Raw genomic sequence first — 20,971 nt, forward strand, 5'->3', positions numbered from 1 at the left:
AATGGATAAATTTCACAGGCACATGCTATTTGGATATATCTCACAAATGTGTACATCTTTTGTATTATTTCAGTGGGACTACAAACCAGTTTCCCCTTTTTATTGCTGTTAATTGTTTTGGCTTTGGCGTATGATTGTCAGCTAGTTTGGGTAGGTACTACAGAACCCTAGAAAATGTTTATTTTCCCTCTGCTTTTTGACAGTTTGAATTTCAAACACTATATCTGCAAATGAATGTTGCAGTTTTGGGTGTTTTTGGGTTTTGTTTGTTTAGGTTTTGTTTTTTGTGGGGTTTTTTGTTTGTTTGTTTTGCAGTGATATTGTTAAGATGTTTTTGGCATTTCCTTTGGGAATTATTTTCAGTATGTGTAACATTCCTTCCTGTTGATAAATTGTTATCCTTTAATATATCTTTGCACTTTAGAAACAGGTAAAATTTGTCTGGAGCCATATCTAGTAAATACAGGGAATGATCAAGCTGGGTAATGCCATTTCAGTTTAGAAGTTATCTCCCAACCAACATTTGTAGCCAGACTTTTCATGCTAAAGAAACCACAACTTTACTACACATTAATTGAATCCTTTAGAGTGTCTCCATGATAAGCCTTACACAACTGTGATCTTGTCAGATAAACTCTTCATGAACGTAGTTTCACTGATGGTCAAAGAAATTTTACCCTCCAAAATATTAACATTTTTCTGTTGTAGATTTGGGTGTTTAACCTCTTGATCACTCTGAAGATAACATGTTTCATCCTATTGACAGTTCTCAAAATTAGTATTTTGATCTAGCTTAAAAAAAATTTTTTTTCAAAATCAGGATATGAAATGTTTGTCATTCAAAATGTGTGGTATAATTGTGAAGCCCTTCCTTTTCCAAATGAGTTAAGGTGACAGTACATGCACACCTCATTTTATTGTGCTTTGCAGATACTGCATTTTTTACACATTGAAGGTTTGTGGCAACCCTGTGTCAAATTAAGTCTGTTGGCGCCATTTTTCAACAGCATTTGCTTACTTCATGCTCTGTCACAAATTGATAATTTTTGCACTATTTCAGACTTTTTCATTTTTATTATATTTGTTATGGTGAGCTGTGATCAGTGCTCTTTGACATTTCTATTGTAATTGTTTTGGGGTGCCATGAAGTGAGCCCATATAAGCCAGCGAGCTTAATCGGTAAGTGTTGTGTTCTGCCTGTTCCGCCGACTGGCCATTTTCCGATCTCTCTCCCTCTCCTTGGGCCTCCCTACTCCCTGAGACAAAATAATATTAAAATTAGGCCAATTAATAACCCTACGATGGCCTCTAAATATCAAGTGAAAGGAAGAGTCATACATCTCTCACTTTAAATCAAAACCTAGAAATGATGACGTTTAGTGAGGAAAGCAAGTTGAAAGCTGAGATAGGCCAAAAGCTAGGCCTCTTGTGCCAGTTAGCCAAATTGTAAATGCAAAGGAAAAGTTCTTGAAGGAAATTGATAAGAAAGCAAAATAGTCTTATCACCCTTATTGCTGATATATATGAAGAAAGTTTTAGTGGTCTGGATAGAAGATCATACCAGCCACAACATTCCCTTAAGCCAGAGCCTAATCCAGAACCAGGTCCCTAACTCTCTTCAGTTCTATGAAGGCTGAGGTGGGGGAGGAAGCTGCAGAAGAAAAGTTTGAAGCTTAGCAGAGGTTGGTTCATGAGGTTGGAGGAAAGAAGCCATCTCTGCAACATTAAAGTGCAAGGTGAAGCAACAAGTGCTCATGTAGAAACTGCAGCAAGTTATCCAGAAGATATAGTTGATTCCAACTCTAATTGATAACTTGGAGGGGTTGAAGACTTCAGTGGTGGAAGTAATTGCAGATGTGGTAGAAATAGCAAGTGAACTAAAATTAGAAGCAGAGCCTGAAGATGTGACTGAACTGCTACAGTCTCATGATAAAACTTGAATGGATGAGGAGTTACTTCTTATGGATGAGCAAAAAAGAAAGTAGTTTCTTGAGATGGAATCTACTCCTGGTAAAGAGGCTGTGAAGATTGTTGAAATGATATCAGAGGATTTAGAATATTACATATATTTAGTTGATAAAGCAGAGGCAAGTTTAAGAAGATTGACTCCAATTTTGAAAGCAGTTCTACTGTGGGTAAAATGCTATCAAATAGCATCACATACTCTAGAGAAATGGTGAAAGGAAGAGTCAGTCAATGTGGCAAAAGCTTCATTGTCTTATTTTAAGAAATTGCCACAGCCACCCAGTCAGCATCCATCAACATCGAGGCCAGACCCTCCACCAGCAGACAGATCCTGACTCTCTGAAGGCTCAGAGGAGGGTCAGCATTTTTAAGCAGTAAAGCTTTTTTTTTTTTTTTTTTTTTTTTTGCGGTACGCGGGCCTCTCACTGTTGTGGCCTCTCCCATTGTGGAGCACAGGCTCAGTGGCCATGGCTCACGGGCCTAGCCGCTCCGCGGCATGTGGGATCTTCCCGGACCGGGCACGAACCCGTGTCCCCTGCATTGGCAGGCGGACTCTCAACCACTGCGCCACCAGGGAAGCCCAGTAAAGCATTTTTAAATTAAGGTATGTACATTGTTTTTTAGACCTAATGTTACTGCACACTTAATAGAGTACAGTATAGTGAAGCATAACTTTTATATGTGCTGGGAAACCAAAATATTCATGTGATTCACTTTTTATTGGAATATTCACTTTATTGCATGTTCTGAAACTGAACCCACAGTATCTCTGAGGTACACCTGTAGTAGGAAATGAGGTCAAAGCCTGGGGGAGGAACAAGATGGTCAGGGCTTTGTGAGGATTTGGGCTGTTAGTCTGAATAATGTGAAAATCCACTGGAGCAGTTACAGCGGACTGGCATGATTTGACGTATTTTAAGAGAATCGCTCTGGTTGCTCTGGGTGAAGAGATTGTGGGAATCAAGGGCAGAAGTAGGGAGATCAGTTAAAAGACTGTTGAGTGATCTAGGCAAGAGAATATGACCACTTATATGGGAATAGTAGAAGGAGAGATGGAAGAAATCAGATTTTATTTTTATGTATTTATATATATATATACATACACACATATATATAAACTCATATGTACAGATACACGTACACATGTACATACATATATAAAAAATGCAGAGCCAACAGAATTTGCCAATTGATTAGATTAGGAGAGTGGGTCCGGAAGAAATTAAATTTGGGATTCGTTACAGTATCTGGTGTTCGGCTTAGTGGGTTGGGAAAATTCCAGTTTATCCATCTGTCCTCTTCAGCCTCCCAGAAACTGTTTCTACTCAGAATCAGGGTTACCAGCACATATGTGTTAACCTCCTACATGCAGAGTAACTTGCCTCTTAAGGATGCTTCCTTCTGGGCGTCGGCCCTTAGAAACTTCGTTGGAAACTTAACTTTCCAGATAAATTGGTGATCATAGAATAGAGCCCAGTTAGATATGTTTTGTTTTATGGTTTATATTATCAAAGTTAAAGTAGAAATTTAAGAATTATTTATATTTTATCTTTAGAGTATGCTTTTTAATTTTTTAAGCAGTATTTGGTCATCTTTGTTGCTAATACTTCTTTGGTACTGACTTCTGATTCAGTATTGTCTGGTTATATGTCAGTGTTGAAAAGTGTTTTGGATTTAATCAAATTTCAGGCTTTGGGGCAGGAGTTAGGTGAGGAGATAAATTTCTACAAAATTTTTTTTTTTTTTTTTTTTTTTTTTTTTTTTTTTGCGTTATGCGGGCCTCTCACTGTTGTGGCCTCTCCCCTTGCGGAGCGCAGGCTCCGGACGCACAGGCTCAGCGGCCATGGCTCACGGGCCCAGCCGCTCCGTGGCATGTGGGATCTTCCCGGACCGGGGCACGAACCCGTGTCCTCTGCATCGGCAGGCGGACTCTCAACCACTGCGCCACCAGGGAAGCCCTCTACAAAATTTTTGATGTTGCACATATTTCCCATCTTGTATCCAAATACCTAGAGATGAAAGTATTTCTAAGGTATACATTTTTCTCTCAGCTTCATGATACTATTCTGACAATTCTGCTTTGACAGTTAGCATTGAATCTGGTTTATGATATGTATAGATTAAGCTGTTTGCAATACTGGATCAAGTATTGTATTCTTCCTCTTTGTGTGTGTCTTCTCAGTAATTATTCATCCAGAAATCTGCTGGGCAGCTACATTTACCTATTCAGACTCCTTGGGTCTTTACTGGTATCATTTGGAATAATTATATTTTGATTATATTTTGTATTTTGAGTACTTATCAATTAATACTTCAGAATCATTTTACCTGATAGAGCCTCAGTTTATAGGGTCAAAATCTGTCCTTAAGTACGTATCTGTTCAGCTCCTTGGTAGTCATGACCTTTTAACAAAACAAGATTGTTTTCAGGGCTTCTTGTCACTTCTTTAGACAGTTTTTCTATCGTAATTTCAGAGTAGGTTTAAGTCCTAGCTAGCCATGGTACTTATTTGTTATATAACTCCAGGTGTGGGAGATACACCTACCTCTGATGGTAGTCAGGATTGAGTGAGATAATATATGCAAAAGGGCTTTTCTGCTTGATAAAGCACTATATATATAAATCAGTGTGTCATAAGGATTTTAGATACATTGAATTCCACTGTCTTTCTTATAGAAGCCTACAAAAAGCTAGAAAACTAGTTTAAAATTTGATCACCTTCAGCTTCCTCTACCGTGGATCACTCCTTTTGACCTTTTCCGGTCAAAACAAGCTGTTAGGGCTTCCCTGGTGGTGCAGTGGTTGGGAGTCCGCCTGCCGATGCAGGGAACGCGGGTTCGTGCCCCGGTCCGGGAGGATCCCACATGCCGCGGAGCGGCTGGGCCCGTGGGCCATGGCCGCTGGGCCTGCGCGTCTGGAGCCTGTGCTCCGCAGCGGGAGAGGCCACAGCAGTCAGAGGCCCGCGTACCGCAAAGAAACAAAAACAAAAACAAGCTGTTAGTTATTAGGAATTGGTAGTTAAAACACTCTCTGTAAAGAGCATTGTGTGGAGCTCTTTCTCAGATATCCTAGGAGTAGCACTTCAGTTGTTATTCAAGTCTCATTGAAGCCAAACAATTGGATAGGTTTCATGAGTACTCCACCCCACCCCCATCCCCGCCTCCACCTCAAAAAAGTTTTCTAACTTTTTATGATAAAGTAAAATCAAAGTAAGTAAATGAATAGGGAATTATTCAAAAAAGAAAAAAAGAGTTTGAAGTAAAAGATTGTTTTACACATTTGTAGTAAAATGTTCATATTGAAAGTTAAAAAAAAATTAATGGATGTATCTTCCAATAAGATTTGTCAACTTGGAAGTCAGATACTGCTTATTAAGAGCTAGAAAACTATAAATTGTGAATTTCTTCATTTTATCTTTTAGAGTTACGCCCAGCCAAGCCTTCAGTACATCCAGGGACAACAGATTTTCACAGCTCACCCACAAGGAGTGGTGGTACAGCCAGCCACAGCCGTGACTACAATAGTTGCACCAGGGCAGCCTCAGCCCTTACAGCCAGTAAGAAATATTTTGGTTGCTAAAACTCTCCTTGGCTACCTACCTTATCTTTAGAAAGATTACTTTTTGTTTGGTTTAGTTAGGGGGGTTTTTACTCCTTTTTTGTTTGTTTGTTTTTTATAAAAAGTTTTGTAGTCGCCAGTTTCACTCAAGTGCCTGTGTACCCTGAGGGAGCACTACTCAACAGTTTTGTCAATTAAAAAAAATTCTGTGGAACTTACAGCTATGTTAATTTATATGTACTTTGCCCTTAGGATCCTTTTTATTTGTAATTTAAACTGACTGATTTTGTATTCTTATACTTTGCTATGAATTTCTGAAGTAATAGTTTTCTAGACTAGCTCCATCATTATTTATGGAGAACTAGACTATGATACTGTACTGAGGACTAGAGATATAAAATTGAATGATATAGTTCACTTTACATGTTGTACAATATATATTGAAAGAAGCTTTTAGTATTCTGCAACATATGTAGAAGGATATGATGAAATCTTGATGAAATGCTGTTTTTAGATGAAATGGGAAATAGGAGCTGGCACTAGAAGCAGTTGAGAAACTAAACATGAACAAATTAGCAGGTTAGAATACTGACAATTCCAGAGAAGGCTCTTGTTGCATTCTGGTGGCTTTCGATAAGTAGGGCATTTGGTGGAGATGGAGTAAAAAGACTACATGTGAAACACTTAGAAATAAGACAGTGTGTATGGCAGGTATTTGAGGGCTTGCTATGAATTGGGTCCTTCTAGGCATTTTGAAAATGAATGTAAGATGCCATTCCTGTGCTTAAAAGCTGACATTCCAGTAAGAGAGATGAGGATCACAATGAATAATACTAAAAGTAGTCAGCGTTTAGTGTCATGAAATATGCAGATAGAATTTGAGAAGGGGAAAAAATTATTCCCAAATTGGAGAAGGATTGGTAATCTAGTAGTTATTGAATAATTTGGAATATTCTTAAGTGACACGAAATAGGGGAAAGAGATCACCTTATAGGCTAGATAGAGGACTACAGGAATGGAGGAAGTGGAACTTAAGTGGAGCCAACAAAAAGCAGCTCTGTGAAGTAAGGCTTGGGGGGTATGCACAAAGCAGTCATGCTCGGAGACTTAGGTTTGCTTAAAAGTGGCCATGTTTTATCTGAGCCTGGGATCTCAGGTTCCTCTTTAACTGCTCAAGCAAAGGTAAAGTTGGAAATTGTTTTCTTTATTAACTGGATTACATAGAATGAACAATTAAGGGTATATATCCTTATCATGATTATATTATCAGTTTACTAGAGCTGCTTTAACAAAATACCACAGACTACGTAGCTTAACTAACAGAAATTTATTTTCTCATAGTCTCGGAGCCTGCAGGTCTAAAATCAAGGTGTCAGCAGGTTTGCTGTCTCCTGAGGCTGCTCCTGTTTTGCAAATGGCTGCTTTCTCACTGTGCCCTCACCTGGTCTTTTCTCTGCGCACATTCCCTGATGCCTCTTCCACTTCTTATAAGGACACCAGTCCTGTTGCGTTAGGGCCGCACTCTCGTGACCTCATTTAACCTTAATTACCTATTTAAAGGTGCTGTCTTCAAATACAATCACATTGGGGGTTAGGGCTTCATATGAATTTGAGGGAAGCACAATTCAGTTTATAACAGTGATTATGAAGTTTTTATGTTTTTCAAAATGTGGCATTGAATTTTTAAAAGCTATTTATTTAGAAAAATTTTCTTCAATTAAACTAAAAAACAAAAAGCTGTCCACCCACTTCTATATTTTTTAAATATAAATATGAGGTTTCAAACATACAAAAAATATATAATGGATAAATGTTAACATTTTATCATATTTGCTTCTATCTAAAGCCCATTCAGCTAATTGGTATCTTGGAGTTGGTTATATGCCATTTAGCATTGGTTTTTTTAATGTTGAAAAATATTGTTCTAGATAATGAGCTGCTGAATATTTTTAAATATGGTGTATTGGATGGTGAACTCGGAGCCTGCTGTGAATTTTCTGATAGATCCCTAAAGCTCTTCATATACACTGTCTCTAATCATTTCCCAGATTGTACCTTTACTTTTTATCTTTTTTTAAAAGAAGAGGTAGATGTATGTTTTTACATACTGCTTAAGTAGACTATTTTGGTCCTTCTCAGCCAGATTAAAAGAAATGTCACTGATCAAGAACTTGTGTGTCTTTTTAGCCTGAAATGGTTGTGACAAATAATCTCCTGGATTTACCACCCCCATCTCCTCCCAAACCAAAAACCATTGTCTTACCTCCCAACTGGAAGACAGCCCGAGACCCAGAAGGGAAGATCTACTACTACCATGTGATCACAAGGTAAGAAGCGCTGTCTGAGCATCCCCAAATCAGCTTTCAGTTGGTCAAAGAAGCTGCCACTGTAAGGGGAGTTTTATGGTTATAGACTTGTTATTAGCTGTTAACTGTGCCTGAGGGCTGCTGGTTTTCCAGAATCCCATCATAAATGTTATGACATACGTTAGACTTTGGTCCTTTTTAGGTATGTTCTGGTGTTTTTAATCTGCAAGACTCTTGGAGAAAACTAAGGAATTTATTTTATTTTATTTATTTATTTGGTTGTGCCAGGTCTTAGTTGCAGCAGGCGGGCTCCTTAGTTGAGGCATGTGAACTCTTAGTTGCAGCATGTGGGATCTGGTTCCCTAACCAGGGATTGAACTGGGGCTCCCTGCGTTGGGAGCGTGGAATCCCAACCACTGTGCCACCAGGGAAGTCCCAAACTAAGGAATTTTTTTAGAAAATGGTAATGACTTCATCTAACATTGTAGATAATCAGGGGTCATGGGCAAACCTTTTCTGTAAAAGGCCAGATAATAAATATTTTAGGCTTTGCTTGCCAAACATTCTTTGTCACAACTGTTCAGTTCTTCTGTTGTTGTGTAAGCAGCCATAGACAATACATAAATGAATGGGTATGTCTCTGTTCCAATAAAACTTTATTTGGTTCGTGAGCCATAGTTTGATGACTCCTGCAATTTATATAAAAAACCTGATTTATCTTTTTCTTAGAATTAAACAAATATATTTTAGGCAGATAGCTTTATGTGAATATATGTGTTTTCTGTGTGTGTATGTATGTATTCATTGGTATATAATGTGAGTTATTGGGGTGCATGTTTTGTCATCTGCTTTGTTTACCAGTCTATTTATAGAACTTTCTGTATCAATTAATGAAAAACTACATTATTTTTAATACTTGCTTATTTGTTGCAGGGCTCAGCAAACTATGTCAATGGGCTACTTGTTTTGTTAAATAAAGTTTTTTTGGAACACAGCCACACCCACTTATTTAGGAATTGTTGATGGCTACTTTCATACTCCAATGACAGTAGACTAGTTGTGACAGAGATCGTTTGGTCCACAAGGTCAAGGGTATTTACTGTCTGATCCTTTATGGAAGAAGTTTGCCTAGCCCCTGCTCTTCTGTATGGCTATACCAAATTTTGTTTAACCCACCCTGATTGATGGATTTTCACTATTTTATATATAACTCTAAACCTGGACATCCTTACAGACACTAATACTAATCTTACTGCCTTCTTCAGGCAGATTCTTAGAGGCAAAATATTTGATCAAAAGAGATACACATTTTAAATTGGTAAGTATTGTCAGCTTACCATTAAAAAAAAATGGTACCAATTTAGACTCCCACAAAAGGTACACAAAAGTGCCTTTTTCTTCATGTAGTTTCTTTAACTCATGTAAAATAGTAGATGAGAAATCTTATTTTTATTTTCAGTTCTTTTATTTTTGAGATGGAACGTCTTCATTAGATTATTGGCTATTTGTATCTTTTGTGAATTGCTTGTTTGGGGCATCTACCCATTTTCTGTCAGCATTGTTAATCTCTTTATCAAGAATATTGCAGGGCTTCCCTGGTGGTGCAGTGGTTGAGAGTCCGCCTGCCGATGCAGGGGATGCGGGTTCGTGCCCTGGTCCAGGAGGATCCCACGTGCCGCGGAGCGGCTGGTCCCGTGAGCCATGGCCACTGAGCCTGCGCATCCGGAGCCTGTGCTCCGCAATGGGAGAGCCCACAGCAGTGAGAGGCCCGCGTACCACAAAAAAGAATATTGCAAATGTTTTTGTTTGTAATGTCTTGTGTCGTGAAGAAGTTAAAAATTTCATGCAGTCAAATATTTTCCCTTTATGTATTCTACTTAGAAAGGTCTTCATTATTCCCATAAAAATACCTTTATAAAACAAGCCCTTGGGACTTCCCTGGTGGCACAGTGGTTAAGAATCCCCCTGCCAGTACAGGGGACACGGGTTTGATCCCTGGTCTGGGAAGATCCCACATGCCATGGAGCAACTAAGCCCGTGTGCCACAACTACTGAGCCTGCACTCTAGAGCCCGCATTGCCACAACTAATGAGCCCACGTGCTGCAACTACTGAATCCCACGTGCCTAGAGCCTGTGCTCCACAAGAGAAGCCACCGCAGTGAGAAGCCCACTTGCCGCAACTAGAGAAAGCCCGCGCGCAGCAATGAAGACCCAATGCAGCCAAAACCCAAGAAAACAAGCCCTTGTTATGCTGCTGACTGAAAGTGTTGTGACTTTAAAAACCAGTGTCTTCAAATTTTACCAGAACTTTGTTTTTTCAATACCAAAGCAAGCTTTTTAATGGACTATCACTTTTCAAAAAAAAAATTGTATTTCTTATTTATGTGTGTAATTTTTCCATCTTTTTTTCTAGGTTTTCCTTAGCTAGCACCTAAGAGCATAATACCTCCTGTTTAATTCCCATAATAAAACCCACAGCTGCTTGTGGTTCTTTGATTACAATAGAAATCTTGAGCCCATTTTATAATTAGTTCTGTTGGTCAGAGATAAACCTATTTTCATAATCATCTGCAAAACTGATTTACATCAAATGCCTTTAATGTTGCTAACTAAAGATTGCTGTGGTAGGAAAGCACAAGACTGTAATGGCAGGATAGACCTGTCAGATATGTCGCTAGCTTCTTGGAGGCTTTTGACGTTTTAAGTGATTCCCCTTAGAGCATTTCCTGTAACAGCCGACTTCTGACTCCTGAATAGAATTTCCTTACTTCCACATGTTAATTCACAGATCTAGCTTTAAAAAAAAAACAAAAAAACAAAAAACATCTTTGCCTGCTAACTTTCAAAACAGCCGTAAACATGCAATGAGGGAATTCCCTGGTCGGGAACTAAGATCCCCAAGAGCTATGCGGCGTGGCCAAAAAAAAAAAGCATGCAAAGAGTTAACGTGGTTGAACTCTTTTTTTGTAGCCAGCTGAAAATATTTTTAACAGAGGGCACAAGTTTTTAACCTGTACATCTTTTCCATGCTGTAAGTCATCAAGCCAGAGGGGCAAAACTGCAAACAAGAAGACTCCTAAGGCAAGGAACAGTTTTCTCACATGATCAAGGATTGTGAGGAGGATGTTGTGATTTATTTTATTTTGCTCCGGGTACGTGCTAGGTACAATCATGATCACCTGCAGAGGGGTGGCATAGGCAGGCACCTACTCCATGTACTTTCCTTAGACTTTGCTGAATCCTGATTTCAGGACATTAATAATCAGGTGAGAGACAAAGATGTTTGGTTTTACTGTTGTCTTTGATACCCAGCAAACGTTGCCACAGCATTGGCTACGGAAATACAGTGGGCTAAAAACAGTGTATGTCTTTGGGATAGAATCACTGCTGCTGGGAAGAATGTCTCTGTCTTATGAAGCTGACTTGTTCTGTTTCATTGCATGTTGTATATTATGTATATATGAGTAGAGATACCTATGCCAGAGTTCTCTGTTTTCTGGCCATGACAGCATGGCTGTTCTTACCTTCTTCTAGGCAGACTCAGTGGGATCCTCCTACTTGGGAAAGCCCAGGAGATGATGCCAGCCTTGAGCATGAAGCTGAGATGGACCTGGGAACCCCAACATATGATGAAAATCCCATGAAGGTGAGTGTGGCTTACAGATATGTTTCCTGATCATTTGGGATTCTTTGCCTTGTCATTTTGTAGAGTCAGTACCCACGTTATCTTGGAATTCTATTTTTCTTATTGTTCTGGAGAATTATGCATATAAAAAATGCTTGGGGGTGGTAGGACGTCCAAACAATACCGAAGTACAGTATATAGAACAAAAAATAAAAGCCCTTAGTTTCTATTTAGTTTCTCCCCTTTCATCATACTTCCCTCTCTGGAGATAAATACTGTTAACTTTTTAGTGCACAGGTTCTCAACCAAGAGCAGTTTTGCTCCTCAGGAGACTTTTGATAATATTTAGAGACATTTTTGGTTGTTACAGCTGTGGAGATGCTACTAGCTTCTAGTGTGTACAGAGGCCAGAGAAGCCACTAAACATCTTAGAGTGCACAGGATAATCCCCCACAACAAAGAACTGGCCCAAATGTCGGTAGTGCCAAAGTTGCAAAACATTGTTTTGTTGTGTGTTCTTCCAGACCTTTATGGAAAACACACACAGTTGTTTTTCTTTCATTTTAAACATACAAATAGAATCATAGTATTCTTATTCCATTATAACTTCCTTTAATATATCTTAGCTCTTTCCCTGTAGATTACAGCATTCTTCTTCCCTTTTTTTTTTTTTTTTTTTTTTGCGGTACACGGGCCTCTCACTGTCGTGGCCTCTCCCGTTGTGGAGCACAGGCTCCGGACGCGCAGGCTCAGCGGCCATGGCTCACGGGCCCAGCTGCTCCGCGGCACGTGGGATCCTCCCGGACCAGGGCACGAACCCGCGTCCCCTGCACCGGCAGGCGGACTCCCAACCACTGCGCCACCAGGGAAGCCCAGCATTCTTCTTAATGTTATGTTTCTTTTAAATGTGATTTTTCTGTTTAACTGCAGTCTTTCTTAGTTTGCTTTAATGTCCTGCCATTTTGGGATTGGTGGGTTTGGAAAGAAGTTAAACTGGTTGCATTAAAACCTCACCAAAGGGGCTTCCCTGGTGGTGCAGTGGTTGAGAGTCTGCCTGCCGGTGCAGGGGACACAGGTTCGTGCCCTGGCCCGGGAAGATCCCACATGCCACGGACTGGCTGGTCCCGTGAGCCATGGCCGCTGAGCCTGCGCGTCCGGAGCCTGTGCTCTGCAACAGGAGAGGCCACAACAGTGAGAGGCCCGCGTACCGCAAAAAAAAAAAAAAAAAAAAGAAAAACAACTCACCAAAAGAGTATAACTGGGCCCCCCCTTTTTTTAAGATTTGAAACTGAGATATTTTACTCTGGAAATACTATTCTAGAGTAAAGCGAAAGAGAGCTTGTTCCTCGCTCTCCTTCTCACAAGAGAGTAATCGGGATTAGAGGTCATGTAAATCAGTGTGACTCTCAATGCTTGAATTAAAAATTTTTATCCTTTTCCACTTGGAACAGGACTCACTGTCTCCAGGGATGTGGTGTCTTGAATGAAATCAAAGACAATATATCTATGCTCTAAGATTTGAATAGTATTTAATTTTGAAAATAAGAGACACTTAACTAGTTAAGTCAGTGGAAAGAGGTGGAAGAGGGAAGGAAGGAATGGGAGTAAGAAGGAAAGTGGAAACAAATCCATACCTCCTTTTATATTTAATTCACTTTGGGGGAAATGTTTTTCTTTCTTCAGCATTATATTTAGCATTCCTTTAGTCTGAACAATTTCCTTTTTTTATATATATAAATTCTATCCACTTTAAAAAAAATTTATTTGGCTGTGTCAGGTCTTAGTTGCGGCATGTGGGAATCTTCCCATTGAGGCATGCGGGCTCTTCGTTGCAGTGCACGGGCTTCTCTCTAGTTATGGCATGTGGGCTCAGTAGTTGCGGTTTGTGGGCTTAGTTGCCCCATGGCATGTGGGATCTTAGTTCCCTGACCAGGGATCAAACTTGTGTCTCCTTCATTGGAAGGCAGATTCTTAACCACTGGACCACCAGGGAAGTCCCAGTCTGAAGAATTTCCTTTAATACTTTGAATATTTCAGATCTAATTGTGATGAGCTCTCTCATTTTTGTTTGTCTGAAAAGGTCCTTATATACCTCTTTTTCTTAATATATTTTATTTTCAGACAGTTTTAGGTTCCCTTTAAATCTGAGCAGAAAGTACAGAGTTTCCATACACCCCCTGTCATCACACATGCATAGCGTCCTCCACTATCAACAGCCTGCTGGAGTATGGTACATTTATTGCAATCAGTGAATCTACATTATTATCACTCAAAATCTGTAGTTCACATTAGTGTTCTTGGTATTGTACATTCTGTGGGTTTTGACAAATGTATAATGGCATGTATCCACCATTATCATCTACAGAATAGTTTCACTGCGCTGAAAATCTCTGTGCTCCTCCTATTCATCTCATCCTCTCTCCCCGCCTCCCCCCATCCCCATCCCTATCCCTGACAACCTCTGATCTTTTTACTGTCTCCAGTTTTGCCTTTTATAGAACGTCACATATTTGGACTTGTAGCCTTTTCAGATTTGCTTCATTCACTTAGCAATATACATTTAAGGTTCTTCCATGCCTTTTCATGGCTTGGTAGCTCGTTTCTTTTTAGCACTGAATAATATCCCATTGTATTAGATGTGCCACATTTTATTTATCCATTCACCAGTTGATGGACATTTGGGTTCTTTCCACTCTTTGGCTATTATGAATAATGGTATATGAACAATTGTGTACAAATCTTTGGACATACATTTTCAGTTCTCTTGGGTAGATACCTAGGAGTGGAATTGCTGGATCAAAGTTAGACAGTCTATATCTAACTTTTAAAGAAACTGTCAAACTGTTTTCTAAAGTTGCTATATCATTGTACATTTCTGCCGGCAGTGTATGAAGTTTCTGTGGGAGAGTTTTTATAGAGACAGGTACCTAAGGGGAAAAAACCCCGTAACTGTCATGTGCTTCCAGTAAAAAACTATCTGGATGTTCATTCACTCTCTCTCTTAGCTTCTTAGCCTTTTGTCTCTGACTTGTCAGCTTTACCTTTTCTTGTATTTCTAATGAGAAAATATAAATGAAGTCATCTATTTTGTTATTAACTCTTTGATAGTTTATGAAGGAACAAATGAGTTTTGATATTCCAACCAACCTTGCCATGATGCACAAGTCAAAGGCTTGAGGTGTCAGTCTTTGGATTTCTTTCTAGACTGTTGTCTCTATCATTAGGACCTAGTCTGACTTGGATAGCCAGTGACTTATTTGGTTCTAACCTTCCTAACCAGTTTACTACTGTATTCACCTAGCTAGCGTCTCAGACAGGAGAAGGATGCCTGTGGGTTATGTGTTTATTCCTTCTGCTCCAACTTTTTTTTTTTTCCCATCTTTAGGGCCTTCATTTAGATTTTAAAGCCCTTGGAGATGAAGACTGTAACATTGTAAATTTTCATTAATGCACAGGGCTTGTGTAAGGTATTACAGATAGAAAGAGAAATAAATCTGAGTACTAATCTTCATGAAGTTCAATCTAAGGAAATAACCACATCTATAAACCAAGAACACAATGGGATAATTGCTGTAGTAGAAGTATGTACAGAATGCTATGGGAGCACAGTGATTAGTCTAAGAAAATGCACTAGTGATATGTCACAGAAAACATGACTTTACCTATAGCTAAGGTGAGCAGGAAAGAGGATTCTGGGCAAATAAAGCCGTTTTGGCAAAGGTATAAAGTCAGTACAAGACAGAGCCTATATAGGGAACAATAAAAATAATTTGGTTATGGTGAGAATTTAGATACATATGGGGTAGGTAGTGAGCAAGACAAAAATATGGAAAAGTAGGTCAGATTTAAATTGTCTAAGATCTTGGTATCCTACCAATGTGATTATTGTATGCTTAAAAGCCAGTGAATGCTTTTAAAGCAGCAAGACAGGCAATCAAATATGTGTTCCTTGAGTGAAACAGGCCCATTTGAAAAGGTGAGATTGGTAGCATTGGAGATCAGATTGAAGAGTATTTTAATAGTTTAGGCAAAGTGAGGAACTAAGAATGGAGATGTTGAAGATGCATGCAATGGCATCTGAGAGGCATCATTTGGGGCTAAGCAAACAAGTGGATATGGAAGAGGCAAGGAATGGCCTGCCAGTTTCTTGAAAGTGTCGTAGAGATGATTTGTTCCTGTTCTCTCACTTCCTGCACCCCCTCTCCCATGCCTCATTTGACAAACTAAGGTGTGGTATATAGTGCCTGATCTAGAACCAAACTGAAATTATTTTGCTCTTTTTGTTACCAAAGGTGGCAGCAACTTCAAAGCAGAATATACTGAGTTTTTATTATTTTCAAGGATCTTTCTTTCTTAACCTTTTAATTGGTGTGTACAGGTTCATGTGTTGCAGAATTTAGGTTGAATCATGTGTACTGTTTCTGATACCTCAACTTCTTCTGGACCAGGAAAGCTCCTAGAGAGAGCTCAGGGGATTGTGTGTTTTTAAAGCCCAACAACCTCACCAAGTCAGAGATTAAATTAGAAATGCACTGGAATTATTTAGCTTTCTGAACACATACCCCATTCAGAGGGAAGCAGAACATTCCTGTTTACACAGTGCCCTCACTGAGAGCCTGGCCTCTTCTATAGGAGCCAGAGCCTTGAGATCATTGTTATACCTTAAGGGGCTTTCTGTACTCATTGCTGCTGCTACTCATTTCTGAGATCCACAAGACAGCAGCTGAGGGTGTGTTGAAATTACCTTGGCTTATTCAGGCAATTCTTGATCCCTTGCTACATGAGATCTTATTGTGAAGCACACCCACACTCTCTACTGCTAGAAAAAATAACCACAAAATCTCAAAGCAAAACATTTGAAAACAGAGTTATTTGCATTTTGTTTCCTAAAACCAGAGGTAGAATCTGTATGTTCTTTCTACCCTGCCCTCCCTTTCCTGCTCCCACAGCCACAGAAAGAAAGTAGAAAAGTAGAAAATACGCAAAGCTTTTATAACAAGTCAGGGAAAGCTGATGTATAGAAGCCCAAAAGCCAGGGGAGTGCCACCTTTCTCTGGAGCCAGTCCAGGGCAGAGGGAGTTGAACAGTCCCTTCATCACCAGCACTTTCTTAGTGTTTCTGGAAAGAGAGGAATCAGAAGTGGGGGTAGGTTGAAAAAATTTTGTGCTCTAAGCAGCTAGCAAAAAAATGAAGTACCTGTAATGCCAACTGCTTCTACATCCATCTGAAGTGAGTTGCATTCAAAGGGGAATGCTCATCATCTTTTCCATGGAGAAGTACATTTACTAGGAAGGGGCTTGATGACTGGTGGTGAGCAAAGGTATGGGGAGATGGCCTTGCATGGTAGGTGCTCTGAATGCCAGGGCTGCTGGCCTCTCACCTCTCAGCAGTGCCTAATCAGGCGGGGGGCAGGGGGACTGGCAGCCTCCCCCTTGCAGTGCTGGAAGGGAGCATTCCTAGGTTTGTCATCATCCTAGCATCTTGGGACAGAGTATCTTCTGTCTTAGGATCTACTCATCTGTTCACTGACTTGCATGACCCTCATCTCCTCCCCTGCAACACCTTGATACCTCTTTAGTCTTTCCATTCCTGATCCGAGGATACCAGCCTTTAAGGAGCCTCTCTTGCATACTGAGACTGTCTCCTGCAGTCTAGGGGACTTGGATGAGGAGCATGGTATTTGGACCATGGTTGTGTGGCTAAAGCATTTTGCCTTTGTCCAGGAGTCCTAGAATGTCAGAGACGGGAGAGGTGGAGCCCGTTGAGTCTGGGCCTCTCTTGACAGTGTGGGATACTGCAGCTCAGAACAGGGACCTCAGTGGTCCAAATCACACAGCACATTTCTCTGCAGAGGAGGTGACCCTGAAACAAATGTTTAGCTACATCAAGGATGTAGCTTTCACTTAGGGTAGAGAATTAGAACTTGGTTTATAGGAGCGAGGCCAGTGCCAGATGACAAGATTTAAACATGAAGTGAGAGTGGTAACAGCAGCTAAGTTGACTCCAGGCCACGTCCCTTTAAGATTCTAATACCAAGAGTCAGGCATCCCAACTGCGGGAAAGAAGGGAGGTTCTGGAAGAGCAGGGCATCACTGACCCAACCTCTCGTTCCCACACTGTGGTGTTTTCCATTTCTAGACCTCAAAAAAGCCTAAGACAGCAGAAGCAGACACCTCCAGTGAGCTGGCTAAGAAAAGCAAAGAAGTATTCAGAAAAGAGGTAAGGTTTGGTGGGATGTGGACACTACGTTCTGAAGGCTTAAACTGAGACCCTTTCTTTCTCATCCTAAGTGTGCACAGCTGTTTGTAGTACTAGGTGGCCCTGCCTTTGGGTGTTCCTTTGCTTCTGTGATTGGACTGTGTAGTTGTTATGTGATGACATATTGGTATGGTCCTTTACAGTGGGGTAATAAGCACTTTCATATCCATTATATCATTTTATCCCCACAACAGCGCATGAGGTAGGCAAGACCGGAATTGTCATTCCTCTTATGCTGGTGGAGGAGCTCTTGAGGTTCAGAGAAGGCAAGCTCTGGACAGAAGACTTGAACTCGGGCCTCTGGCTCAAAGTCCGTTTCTTTTTCTGTGATATCTCATTTCGTGGCTGCCTAATCCTCAAGTGATTGGGAGAAAGCAGCTCCTCTTTATGCTGCTGGAAGTGCAGTACAGCTCTCAGGACACTAACCTTTTCTGCCTCAGGGCATCCAGATTCTAAACTCCAGTCTTTGTTCACCGAAGGGGCTTATAGTCTGTTGGAGGAAGTAGACCTGTAAATAAGTAATGGCATTAAAAAAAAAAAAAAGTAATGGCAGCTGTGTGAGGAATGTGCCATGATAGGGCTTGGAGGTCTCTGTTCAGGGTGTCAGGAAGGGCTCTTGAATCGGGTAGGAATTAGCCAGATAGGATCAGGAGGGATGTAATTCAGGCAGTAGAGTGTACAGAGGCAGAAGAAGGCGTCATCCCTTTCAGGGAATCTGTGGGCTGTAGCGCCCGGTATGTGAGGGGTGTCGGAAGATGAGGCTGCACAGTATTGTGCTGCTTTGTACTGTGAGTTGCAGGGAATATTGCAGGATTTTAAGCTGGGAATAATGAAATCCCCTATTTTATTTTGGGAAATGGATTGAAGGGAGAGAGTATGGAAGCAGGAGACCACAGAAAAATTTTGAGTAAAAGCCTTCTCTAGAGTTAAAACTTAAGTTTCTCACTGTCCCTTTGTGATTATTGGCATTTCAGCCCAGCCAACTAGCAGCTGTTTATTTAGTGCCTACCTTGTCATATAGCCTTGTTCTTTGAATGTCTGAAAACTCACTGACTTTCAGGGATGGGTAGACCCTGTTCATGGAGCTCCCTGGTGAAGTGGCTATCACTGACCTCCTCGCTCCCTTTTTCCCCTGGGGTCAACTTTGTGGCTTAGTGCCACAAATACTTCCAGAAATCCTGTGCCTGGATCTCTTTTGAGAGCCACTGGGTAGGACAGACACTACAGAGATAGCTCAGGAGGACATGGGAATTTGTGTATTGAAAAGGGTCTTGCCCCAGATGTTCTCCAACCAGCTGTCATATCATGTGTCCCTCTGCTTCACATTGATGTAGTATGAATCAAATGAAGTACAACACTTACAGAATCTAAGTAGCCTTCAGTAACAAAATGCCTGCATTTCCTGGAGTCACTGAGCCTCCTGGTAGCACAGAAAGGCCCTCTCTGCCCTGCCTCCAGGGGCCAGAGAATTTAGCTATAGTCTCTTTATGCCAAGAACATGAGATTTGTTAGCTGAAATCTGGGGCTGCCATGAGATTCAGCGTGGAGTCCTGCTGCTCTGTCCCTCCATCTGCAAGTGAGGCTTGCTAAGTCCATCCAAGGGAGCCCTTTCCCTCTGGAGGCTGACCCAGGATTCTTTTCTCTTATATCGCACTGGCATACTAACATTCTTCTGTCCACACCAGCTAGCATGAGTGAGGGGAAGGGAAGGATTGGCTGGCTCTGCTTACTGCCTATTCTAAGTGTTTCCTCAGTACAACGTTCTTGCCTCCTCTGGACTGTCGAGCAGTGTGCTCTTCTCCCCATACCTGTAGATGTCCCAGTTCATCGTCCAGTGCCTGAACCCTTACCGGAAACCTGACTGCAAAGTGGGAAGAATTACCACAACTGAAGATTTCAAACACCTAGCTCGCAAGGTATTCCCCCCTGCTTGTGGTCTGACAATGTTCTGGGCAAACTATACCTTCCTAGAAGGCCCTTTTCATCATAAAAAGTGGGTTTTCCTTGACATATGCCCAGGCTGGAGACCCAGGAACAGAGGGGGAAGGTTTGGGAAGAGAGGGTACCCTACTTGATGGTAGTGGTTCTCTGAGAGCTGAGCTTCCCCTTTCTGGTGATCCCAGCACCAGCCTGCCCCAACCTCCCCCTCCAGTTCACCTCCCAGTCTTTGTGAGAAGGGGCCCGAGGCAGCAGACTGGCCTTCCCCCCTCAAATCATTTCCACTCTGATGGGTGGCTGTGATCTCTCTTCCTGTGTCCTGGACAGCTGACTCACGGCGTTATGAATAAGGAGCTGAAGTACTGTAAGAACCCCGAGGACCTGGAGTGCAATGAGAATGTGAAACACAAAACCAAGGAGTACATTAAGAAGTACATGCAGAAGTTTGGGGCTGTTTACAAACCCAAAGAGGACACTGAATTAGAGTGACCTTCAGGGCCAGGGTGGGAGGACGGGCAAGCTGGTGGGAGAGACTCTGGGGAGTAGAAATCCTGTGGGCCCTCTCTCCCCACCCCACTGTCAGGGCTGTGCTACTGATGACACATCACCCTGGGGAATTCAAACCTGCAGATTTCAACTGAAAGCCACAAAACTGAGCTCCATCTACAACAAGCGGTCCCTGGTTGTGAGCTGTTGGTAGAGGCCATCTGAGGCAAGGGTTTAGGCCCTGAGACCTTCCCTTCTGAGACCCTGGCCAGGCCTGACCCCACTCTCAAGCCTGGGTCTCCTCCTTGGCGGTGCTGTCAGCGCACAGACTCATGCGCATCCCCCACCCACGACCCCTTACCCTGACGATCTGTATTATATTTTAATGTATATGTGAATATATTGAAAATAATTTGTTTTTTCCTGGTTTTTGGTTTTTGTTTTGCTTTTAAGCCTCTACGTGCTAGGATTACAGAAGACTTTGTAAGGATGGTTTAAGTTCTCCTGCAAGGTTTAATTTGTTACCATGTAAATATTCCAGAGCAGGCTGCCTTGTGGTTTCGGCCAGCCTTGTGCTATGTTGATAAGATTGATTTACTGCTTAAAATCACTTTACTTTATCCAATTTTTACTGAACTTTTTATGTAAAAAATAAAATCAATTAAAGAACTTGGCACGTGTTCCCTAAAAGCTAGTCAAGCATGTTGGTATATAGTGTTGGCACTGAGAGAGAAAAGAGATGATCACGGCCATAGGTGTGTGGAGTCCAAAGTTAATCCTTGAGAGTGGAGTTTATCCCAGCTCTTCCCCACAGGTCCCACTGTGACTGAGAT

General features: G+C 41.2%; 1 protein-coding gene across 1 annotated transcript in view; it reads left to right on the forward strand.

Annotated features, from left to right (window-relative positions):
* Positions 1-20,811, forward strand: part of SETD2 (SET domain containing 2, histone lysine methyltransferase) — a 120,358-nt gene extending 99,547 nt beyond the window's left edge. The window contains exons 16-21 of the mRNA XM_081246579.1: positions 5,388-5,522; positions 7,712-7,851; positions 11,366-11,477; positions 17,595-17,675; positions 19,529-19,630; positions 19,980-20,811. Of these exons, the coding sequence (XP_081102705.1) occupies positions 5,388-5,522; positions 7,712-7,851; positions 11,366-11,477; positions 17,595-17,675; positions 19,529-19,630; positions 19,980-20,141 (732 nt within the window). The 3' untranslated portion in view covers positions 20,142-20,811. The remainder of the gene's footprint in view (positions 1-5,387; positions 5,523-7,711; positions 7,852-11,365; positions 11,478-17,594; positions 17,676-19,528; positions 19,631-19,979) is intronic.
* Positions 20,812-20,971: the final 160 nt, after the last annotated feature.

The sequence above is a fragment of the Mesoplodon bidens genome, assembly GCF_964165515.1.
Source record: "Mesoplodon bidens genome assembly, chromosome: 10".
Classification (NCBI taxonomy): Eukaryota; Metazoa; Chordata; class Mammalia; order Artiodactyla; family Ziphiidae; genus Mesoplodon; species Mesoplodon bidens.